Genomic DNA, 10,623 nt, shown 5'->3' on the forward strand with positions numbered 1-10,623 from the left:
TTCTTACCCGCCTCCACCCTAAATTTCATTTACATAATGCAGTTCTTAGTATAAATGAAATGAGTCAGCATTGGGGAAGACAAACTGAAACGTGACTTCCATACCAAAGGCAACTTTTCTTTCTGTCAGTCTTAGTGAGTAAATGATCTTCTAAGTAATAGAATTTTTGAAAAATAGAGGTCAGCATGCAGTTAGGTCATAAATATCTATGTGCAGAATTTTTTTTAACTTTTAATTTTGGTAAAATACACATAACAAAAAGTTTACCATTTTAACCATTTTTAAGTACGGTTCAGTGGCGTTAAGTATATTCACATTATTCTGCACCCATTCCCCAGGCCTCTTTTCATCTTACAAAATAGAAATTCTATACTCATCAACAACTCCCCTTCCCCCACTGCCCCCATCCCCTAGCAACCATCATTCTACTTTCTGTCTGTATGAATTTGACTTCTCTAAGCACCTCATCAAGTTTCCAGAATCATACAGTATTTGTCTTTTTGTGAAAAGTGTCCCCTCCCTCAAAGCCCCAGTGGAGGCCAGGCCTCTTACTTGAAAGGGCTTGGAGTGGGAGGTCCAGGGTCTGCTCTTTCACTCTGCTCCCACTCCAACAACCTGGAAGGAGGTGGGAGGCACATTCTGGTTCTGAGATTCTCTGCATCACTCCCCTCTTTTCAAGGCTTAATTCCAATTGAGGGCTGAACTAGGCTGTAGACAAGGCAGTGGACTTCTACGTAATTGGCTGGGTGGTGGGAAGTCCTCTCTTCCTGGGTTGGCATGGTGCCTGGGGCCATGTTTTTAGCACCAGCCTGATCCTCCAAGGATCGCTTGAAGAGAAGCAGCCATAGCTCCCTTTGGCCCTTCGAGCTCTGTCTGTCTCCATATCGTCTCCAGGAGGGGCGACTTTACTTGCCCAGTGGCCCCAGAGGCAATTCCCAGCTCCTGCCCCCCACCAACCTCTGAGATCCTTCTTATGGGACTGATAATGATAATGATCTTTTCTAGGCCCCAAAGGCTGAGGGGGACTGCAGTGAGGTATCCCCGTCCTTTCCTCAGCTACTGCACATCACTGCTCCTTCTCATCTACTGGGCTAGGCTGTTCCAGAAACCTCCAAGTGGTTTGATATGATTTCAGATCCACTTGTTTATGACTAAAGTGAAGTTGTTTTAATCCACTTGTTTATGGCAAAGGCAAAAAAGAGCTGTTTTTAGAAATAAAGTTGTTTCAGGCTTCCCTGGGGGCGCAGTGGTTTAGAATCCACCTGCCAATGCAGGGGACACGGGTTTGAGCCCTGGTCCGGGAAGATCCCACACGCTGTGGAGCAGCTAAGCCTGTGGGCCACAACTACTGAGCCTACAGTCTAGAGACCACGAGCCACAACTACGGAGCCTGCGTGCCTAGAGCCTGTGCTCTGCAACAAGAGAAGCCACTGGAGTGGGAAGCCTGTGCACCGCAACAAAGAGTAGCCCTGGCTCGCCACAATTAAAGAAACCCCACACGCAGCAACAAAGACCCAACACAGCCATAAATAAATAAATAAATTTAAGAATCTTTCTTTAAAAAAAAAAGTAAAGAAATAAAGTTGTTTTGCTATAAGAATGAAGTAAGTTGTGTCAGGATGTCATTATCTCATCTGTTGTCATCGATAAGCACCCAGCAGCTCAACTGCTGAGGGGCCCCACTGGGGGCTTATCAATAAAAACAGACTAAGAAGCAACTGTGGTGAGGAGTTTGTGAGGACTATCCGAGAGTTTTGAAGTGGGCAAGGTGACTCTTTGCTGACCTAACAGCTCTCTGAAGACCCTTGGAGCATAAGCTTCTGCTGGTAAAAGTGACTCTTTTACCAGCACTGGCGAAAGCTGTGCAGGGACCCAGCAAAGATCATATTGCACCTCAACACCAGGCTTCATTCCCTAACAACATACTCTAGCAACAGGGGACTTTCCACTTTCGTTTAGCTGGCAGCTGGACATCAACTTGTGGTTGGCTAAGCCAAGTCTCCTGAGAACCAACCACATAGGAAAGATACACCTCAACTGAATTTGGACTTTCTCTTATCTCCCCTTGCCTGGAACAATAGTGTAAGCAATCTATCATCTGGAGTATGTTATTTCTTTATTGGCTTATTAAGAGACATATCCAGTATGCTATTGGCTTGTGAAATTATAATTCCCACAGTGAACCTATAGTAAATAAAATATTAGCAAAGACAGTCTCAGTCTCTGAGCATAATTTGGCCCAAAACAAAACACATCTCTATCTCTATGTTCATCCCTGTCTCTATTTCTATATCTCTCCCTGAATAGATATGCAAGAAACTGGTAACAGTGATTGCTTAAAGTAGGGAGTTAGGAGTCAGTGAGAGGTTTACTTTTCACCATATATACTTTTATACTGTTTGAATGATATTTTTTTAGGGATATATATATATGAAGGTAATGAATTCAAAAAAGCTTTATAAATCATACAGCATCGTACAAATATGAGGGTTTTACTGTTACTAGTATCTACCAGCAACAAGATCTCAAGCATGAGTCTTTGTGAAAAAGTTGAATGACTTAATTTAGTACTACGTATGTTAGAATGAGTCCTTTTAATTAATTTATTTAAGTCACTCTTTGAAATATTTAATGACGTTGGCAAATACTCGAGGTGAGTGGAAAAAATACAAAAATTGCACAGGTGTCTGATTCCAATTTTGTGTATTCCCTGTGTAAACATACATATATAAAAACAGACCGTAAGGAACCTTCCACAGTGCTTTGACGGGGAGAGGGGAGGCATGAAGTGTTAATTTTCTTAATTATATTTTTCGAAATATCCCACATTTTCTACAACAAATACGATTTGGAAAGAAAAAAATCACAAACCTTCAAACTTGGCCAGAGATGAATTTTTTAAAATTTCGTGAGAATGATTTGTTGCAGGACGGAAGGAGACAGGCGAGCAGCTATGAGTAGTACTAAGGGAAGCATGGAACTCTCCTTCCAGGCCCGGAAGTCCATTAAGAACTACAAGGAGAGGCGAGAGAGATGCTGGCCTCCACTACGGCTAGACCAACCGTGAGAAGACACAGGAACTTCCGGGGCGGAGCTCTGTGGTGTTTTCATTTCCGTGGGGGAAATGTGGGCTGCTGGCGCCGTGAAAGTTAGCGGTTGCTTGGCTGCCTTTTCCGTCACTTTGAGACGGTGCTTGAAATTGGGAGCGGCAATGGCAAAGAGCAAGTTCGAGTACGTGCGGGACTTCGAGGCTGACGACACATGCCTTGCCCACTGCTGGGTGGTGGTGCGGCTGGACGGCAGGAATTTCCATCGGTGAGTGAGCTGGGCTCAGGGCTGCGTGGTTCGCCAGTGCTTCCAGAGAATGCGACGCATTTGTCGCAGCCCCGAGCTCATGGTTACCGGGGTAACTCGGCAGCCAGTGAGCGCGCGGCACTGAGCATCACTCTGCGTGCTGGCTACAACTGGCTTGAACGCGAGCTGGGTGGGGTAAATGAGACACGGTGCTCCCCTAGTGAGGAGCTGGCTTGGGGTGTCCGTTAGCAAGACTGTGGTGGAAAAAGTCACTCTCGGGCCCATTATTTCAGCTCTTCAACAAATTGACAAGCTATTTTGGTAGGTATCTTTGAGGGCTGAGTGTTTTGCGGCCCGTTCTGGCCTCGCTGTGGGCACCACTGTAGAGTATGTTGTTTCATTATAAGTAGCAGAACACATGGACTGGATTCAGGAGGGAAAAAGTCAGAAAAAAAGAAAAGTGTAGCAGGAAGATAGGAATTTAAGTCTTAAAAGTGTTACTTTAGTAATGCTTATTGTAGTTAACATTTATTGAGCGCTTCCAAGGAGCCAGGCATAGTTATATTTATCTTCCTCTCATCTTCAGGAGAATCCTATGAAGTAAATTTATCCCCATTTCACTGAAAAGGGAATGGAGGCTTAGTATTTATGTTACTTTTTCTCAATTGGTTAGAGCAAGAAAAACTAGAGTTCTTAACGAAATGGATCAGGTTGTGGCTACTGGAATGTCTGGACTCACAGCACACTCACAGCGCTCTTTGAGTAGCCCCTTTGATCTGTGGTATTAATGACAAGCTCTCTTCCACCCATACCCTTTTCCCTCTTCTTTTTCCCTTATGAAGGTTTGCTGAGAAGCACAACTTTGCAAAACCTAATGACAGCCGTGCTCTCCATCTAATGACTAAATGTGCCCAAACCGTAATGGAAGAACTGGAGGATATTGTGATTGCATATGGGCAGAGTGATGAGTACAGCTTTGTGTTCAAGCGGAAAAGTAATTGGTTTAAAAGAAGAGCCAGGTAATTTTGTGGCCTAGCTCCTTCAGAATATTTCCTACCAGCATTTGGCTTCTGCTTATCTTAATCACAAACTTACAGACTGTAGTATTTGCAACTGCAGAATGTATGTATATAACAGGTTAGACTGTTGTACTGCCATCTGATACCTGAGCATTCTGTATACCTCTTTAAGTTTTCTCTGTACTCGCCATCACCTTAGCTTCTAGACTGATCTGGCATTGAACATTAAAACCAGAAAGAGAAACTAAAGTTTTAGTTAAGGAGGATCTCAGTACAAATTAGACAGATCTGATATTTGATTTGCCAGTATATTGAAACTCTCACAGGAAACAGATCACGTAATGAATTGGGATGTTTTTAAAACAATGGTTCCCCTCCTTCCAAGACTTGAAAAAAAACCTCTTGAACCATAAGTTCACGTCACACGCTATGGAAGAACATTTGACATTAGTAAATTACTTATAGGACTAGAAGGAGAGACAGGCTGCATTTTAAATATATAACTGAAATACTAAAATAGTTTTTCTTGACCCATCACTCTTGGCTTGCTAGACAGTTTGTGTTATCTCTCTGTTACACCCACAGACCCTGTCATGGTGTTGAATTAATATCATGTATTTTCTCTTTTCTTGCTCCACCCACTGTGCCTTTTGCAAGTAAGTTTATGACTCACGTGGTCTCCCAGTTCGCCTCCAGCTATGTGTTTTACTGGAGGGATTACTTTGAGGACCAGCCCCTTCTGTATCCCCCAGGCTTTGATGGAAGAGTCGTGGTGTATCCTAGCAACCAGACCTTAAAGGACTATCTCAGCTGGCGGCAAGCAGATTGTAAGTGAAACCAAATAAACAGATGTAGTTAAACTACTGATTCCTTATATTAGAGGTGATGATCTGATACATTTTTGGCCCATGTATTTTGTTTGGAATGCAGTATTTCAAGTTTTTTAAATTAGTTGAAAATACTTGAAAAATTGGAAGGTTTTATGTAAATACTACCTATTTCCAACTTTTTTTTTTTTTTTTGGAAAAATCAGATCTGGCAATACTAGGTCTATATTCCCACTTAGTATTGGTCAGAACCTGCGTAGTGACTACTGCCTTTATACACACAGACACACACACACATAAACACACACACGCAGGCACACATTCATGCACATAGGAGCCAGTGTGCCTCAGCCTCTACCATTCCCTGTTGTTCCCCTGGGAACTCCGCTTTACACGCCTATGTTTGTGCTGGCTTTAGTGGGTATTCAAGTTGTGACCCTTCCTTACATGACTATGGTGAAATGTTTGTTAGACATTTATTCATTTGGTGTGTCTTGATTTTGCCAGGAGAACTGGAAGAGAGGTGGGAATAATATAAATCAAATAACTTGGAAAGTATTCCTTAGCTTAATGCACAAGTTAACAGATTTGTGTAAAGCACAACTGAAATGACAGGATAAAACTGTTAGGAAATAAGTTTTTTCTGCTTGACCACTTCCCCCTGTGTTCCCTGTGTATGGCTTTGCGCAAGTAATTATATGTCTCTGCGGGAGAGAGGTGGGGTTCCAGTACTCTTTGAAGGGTGAATATTGAATAAAGATTCTATGTGCATACACAGTGCCAACTATGTTTTCCTTACAGGTCACATCAATAATCTTTATAATACAGTTTTCTGGGCACTTGTACAGCAGTCTGGATTAACACCAATACAAGCCCAAGAGAGATTACAGGTATAAAGATCTTACTGCATTAATACTTAAGGGGGGACAGTTTACGCTCTCTCATGACATTTGGCCTTCTTTTTAAGCTCTTAAATTTTTATGGTTTTGTTTTGAAAAGATAGAAAGATCATACTAGTAGCAGGTCTGCTGCTTGCTTGCTTTGTGACTGTGGATCAGTTGTTACTACTCCCTGAGCCTCAGTGTCCTCAGCTGGAAAATGGAATTAATAATGGCTCTACACTCCCACATGGTAGTGCTTAGCTGGAGCTGTGTATAGGCTGCCCCCCTATAAAGGGCACATGCTCTTCTTTTTTTGTCAGCCCCACCTGGCTGCTTCATGATTGTCAATCCCTGCCGGGGACCTGGAGTTTCTTGGGGTTAGGACTCCTGTGTATCATTAAGAGTTTAGGCTCTGGGGGTCAAATAATTGTACTCAGAGGCTTTTGTTTAATTTTATCATCTCTGCCTTAGTTTTTAATAGGTAAAATGTAGAAGATAGTAGTTCCTACCTCATAGGTTTCTGGTGAGAGTTAAATGGCATGATGCATGTAAAACACATACAGGCTAGTACAGGGCACACTGTAAGTACTTAATAAATACTGGCTTGTATCATTAGATGACCATGCTACTTGTAGGAAAACTAACCGTGAAATGAGATGATGTGTTGTATTAGCTCCTAATACAATGCCTGGGACTTTAAAATGACGCAGTAAATGGTTGTCATTATTAACAATCATGATAAAGTTGCATATGTAGCAGCAATAGGAAGACTGGTAGATCTAGCCAGAGTTTGGAAGTGCTGAGATCAGATTTTGATTCTTATACGAATAAGAGCACTTTTGGCCTCGGAAAATTTATATAATCTTTCTAAGCTTCAGAGCTCTCATCTCTAAAATGGAGATGGTTATGAGGGTCAAATAATACAAAAACTATCCAGTACAGAATCGGTACTCTTACTATTAGTTCCTCTCACCCCATCACAGTAGTGACTTGTAAAGGCAGTTATTTGCTACAAAAGAGAATTTTATGAATTTTGATGTTTAAATAAGATTTGAACTGCTTTTACGATGAAAATTCATTAACACCTATGTGACGTTTGATGAAATGCTTCCACTTCTTGATTTGTTGTGGAAGTCTAGGTAGAGAGTGGAATGGATAGGTGGGGTTAGGGGAGAGAAAAGACCTACAAAGCTTTTTATATGTGTTTTTATTTCTTCAGGGAACTCTTACAGCAGACAAGAATGAGATTTTATTTTCTGAATTCAACATCAACTACAATAATGAGCCACTGATGTATAGGAAGGGAACTGTGTTGATATGGCAGAAGGTAATGCTGTTACGTCTGAGGAAAAACGGAGGTCAGAAGGAAAGCCTGTGCCCATCCCAGGCTTTGTCTTGCCTGCTGCCTGTATGCTGATGTGACTCCAGTAACTAGCACAGATTAGACCCTTTCCAAAATGAGATGCTATCGATTATTATTATGGATGCTCGTTTTGTCAGTTTGTCAGTGAACATTGTGATCTGGACTCCCCCATTCTGTAAGTAGAATCACAGAATTTTAGAATTATTACACTTTTCCATGTCATAAGCTCTCCCCAAATCTCATCAAACCCCTTTAAACAGGTAAGTGCAGATATGAGAATTTTTGCATTCAGAGAACATTTAAAAAAATAATTTCTCCCACACTGGATAATTCCACTAAATGGTCCATCCATCCCATGAGAACTGTAATATAAGGAACTGATGTTGCATGTGAGGGTTCTGTCCCTTGCAGAATGTTTGAGGGCTTCCCTAGACATTCATACTTAACTTAATATTCTGTCTGTGCATTCACCTGTATCCTTAATTCTACCAATATTTTTGCTCTGTTCCAGCTCCTGGGCATAATGAAGTCTCTAAATTTATTTCCTTCTGTCTAAAGTATTTTCTTCTGAAATGAATGTTTTCAAGTATTAAGGGGTATTAGGTATCCCACTGGCAGCTTCAGCTCTTTTATTAGTATTTTTAAAACATTTGTTTGGCACAGACTCGGATCCTTCTTAATGCAGGTGGGAGAGCAGAAATGTCTTTAATTTTATGGTTATTGCTAACAAGGAACATAGAATCCCTTCTTTGTTCCTAAGGTCTCCTTTCAAAATATAGCAACATAACTTTTTTAAAAAGTATTTTAGTTGTAAAGAAATTCATGTATGGTGAGAGATATACATATATCTCTGATATATATATATATATATGTATATATATGTTCATATATATACATATATATATATATATGCCTGAAAATATGTATTTGTCAGAAGTACATAAAGTAAAAAAGTAAACTTCCCCCACTTCTCCCTCTTCTCTCCCAAACTGACTCTCTAGTTAATGTGTCAATATTTTAACTTTACCTGTAGGTGGATGAAGTCACGACAAAAGAAGTTAGGCTGCCAGCAGAAATGGAAGGAAGAAAGATGGTGGTGACCCGGACCAGGACTAAGGCGGTGCCCTTACACTGCGATGTCATTGGGGATGCTTTCTGGAAGGAACATCCAGAAATCCTACATGAAGACAGCTGACCCTTTGCTTTTCATTACTGTTGTGCTTGACCATGCAGGGTCCCCCAAGTCTCCTGGCCTTAGGTGGCCCTAGCATCTGTGCCATGCAGAACAGTGTCCTGGGAGTGACATGGCTCTGGTTGGGAGGGGAACAGAGAAAGAAGGGATGAATGTGGGTGGTGTATCTTGTTCTGCTTTAAGTGGAACACCTATTTTTCGGTGTTGAAACATGGTTCCTTTGGTAGAAGTACAGTTTTTTAAAAATCGTGGTACTATTTTTATAAAGCAAGAACTATTTTATGCCTTGCAAAATGAATCATTTTTAGATTGTGGCGTAAGCCTTATAAAAACTTGTCAAGCTCTTTTCACCTATGATAGAAGATGAGCCCAAACTTTACTCTCACCCACTTATTCTTTTTTTTTTTTAACATCTTTATTGGGGTATAATTGCTTTACAATGGTGTGTTAGTTTCTGCTTTATAACAAAGTGAATCAGTCATACATAAACATATGTTCCCATATGTCTTCCCTCTTGCGTCTCCCTCCCTCCCACCCTCCCTATCCCACCCCTCCAGGCTGTCACAAAGCACCAAGCAGATCTCCCTGTGCCATGCGGCTGCTTCCCACTAGCTATCTACCTTACTATGTTTGTTAGTGTGTATATGTCCATGACTCTCTCTCGCCCTGTCACAGCTCACCCTTCCCCCTCCCCATAACCTCAAGTCCGTTCTCTAGTAGGTCTGCGTCTTTATTCCTGCCTTACCCCTAGGTTCTTCATGACATTTTTTTTTTTTTAAATTCCATATATATGTGTTAGCATACGGTATTTGTCTTTTTCTTTCTGACTTACTTCACTCTGTATGACAGACTCTAGGTCTATCCACCTCATTACAAATAGCTCAATTTCGTTTCTTTTTATGGCTGAGTAATATTCCATTGTATATATGTGCCACATCTTCTTTATCCATTCATCCGATGATGGGCACTTAGGTTGTTTCCATCTCTGGGCTATTGTAAATAGAGCTGCAATGAACATTCTGGTACATGACTCTTTTTGAATTTTGGTTTTCTCAGGGTATATGCCCAGTCACCCACTTATTCTTAACCACAGAATCCAGTGACCTTGGTCACCTTGCCCACCTATCTACTTGCATTCATCTTTGGCAGACCTGGAGTTAATATGGGTTGATGCCTGCCTGATGCCTCTGAATTCAGGAATTCCAGGGCAAACTCAGGGCTTTGTGCCAATCTCCAGATTGGCAACTTGAGCTGAACAAATGAGTTGTAGTTTGGATGTCCTTGTGTAAACATTCCCTAGATTGATTTTGTGGAGTTGGCAGCCTGATCATCACGATCATCTTGCCAGGGGCAATGATTACAAGGCCACTTAACCTCTTTCTAAGAAGAAAGAGAATTACCTGTTTATGTGGGAGAAAGAAAACAGCGAGAATGAATGAATGAGGAGGAAGAAACATTTACTCTCTGTCCTCTAGACACTTCAGTTTTGAAAGTCACCTTCCTGTGGACTTCCTGAAAAAGATTCTCAGGTAGCCTCTGGATAATCGGAACAGTGACATTTGAGTTGGAGAACAGAGGGACCAATCCTCATCTTGGGGTCACAGGTAGCAGGTGGCAGAGGAGTCCTAATAGTTCTGCCTGCCGACGGGCCAGTGGAGTTGGGCGAGGAGCAGCAGGAACTGCGTGTCGCCAAGCCGTTGGCCTCTGAAGGGGGGAGGCAGTGGGGGTAGGTGGTCGAGAACTCATGTCTCCTCTTGTCCTCATTTCATGTTGTAGAGGAAGAAGATTAATTTGGCTCTATAAAGAATTAACTAAGAGACAGCCCACATCCCTGTGCCTGGTCTTGCACTGTAGAATTTACAGCCAAGAAGAAAATGTATTTTTGAAAGGGCAACGGCTGGTCTCATCCCTCACCAATTGACACCCCATCTGTCAATGCCTTTTTTTCCCTTCCTGTTCTCTTCGCTTCGTGGGAATAGGAGACATGGCTCATGTTTGGTAATTGATAAGATTTCTTTGAGAGAAAAAAATAAAGCTTTCAACTCGG

At 41.7% G+C, this 10,623-nt stretch overlaps 1 protein-coding gene across 3 annotated transcripts; it reads left to right on the top strand.

Annotated features, from left to right (window-relative positions):
• Nucleotides 1–3,110: 3,110 nt before the first annotated feature.
• THG1L (tRNA-histidine guanylyltransferase 1 like) lies at nucleotides 3,111–10,623 on the top strand. Of its 3 annotated transcripts, none has more exons than XR_002174258.3 (6): nucleotides 3,111–3,315; nucleotides 4,137–4,313; nucleotides 4,971–5,140; nucleotides 5,942–6,030; nucleotides 7,241–7,559; nucleotides 8,418–8,543. XR_002174258.3 is itself a non-coding variant. In XM_004331060.4 (6 exons), the coding sequence occupies exons 1-6, from the start codon at nucleotides 3,125–3,127 to the stop codon at nucleotides 8,577–8,579; spliced, it is 897 nt and encodes a 298-aa protein (XP_004331108.1). In that variant the 5' UTR covers nucleotides 3,111–3,124; the 3' UTR covers nucleotides 8,580–10,623. The 3 variants fall into 3 exon arrangements, 2 of the variants coding, with proteins under 2 accessions (XP_004331108.1, XP_019780386.1); XM_004331060.4 differs by having other exon boundaries at nucleotides 7,241–7,348; nucleotides 8,418–10,623; XM_019924827.3 differs by having other exon boundaries at nucleotides 3,179–3,315; nucleotides 5,066–5,140; nucleotides 7,241–7,348; nucleotides 8,418–10,623.

Source organism: Tursiops truncatus, chromosome 3 (assembly GCF_011762595.2).
Source record: "Tursiops truncatus isolate mTurTru1 chromosome 3, mTurTru1.mat.Y, whole genome shotgun sequence".
Lineage (NCBI taxonomy): Eukaryota > Metazoa > Chordata > Mammalia > Artiodactyla > Delphinidae > Tursiops > Tursiops truncatus.

Excerpts from the sequence above, each read along its gene's own strand:
- THG1L (XM_004331060.4), top strand. The coding sequence starts at position 3,125 with ATGTGGGCTGCTGGCGCCGTGAAAGTTAGCGGTTGCTTGGCTGCCTTT. Across the intron at positions 6,031-7,240 it reads AAGCCCAAGAGAGATTACAG|GGAACTCTTACAGCAGACAA; the intron begins GTATAAAGATCT and ends TTATTTCTTCAG. Across the intron at positions 7,349-8,417 it reads CTGTGTTGATATGGCAGAAG|GTGGATGAAGTCACGACAAA; the intron begins GTAATGCTGTTA and ends CTTTACCTGTAG.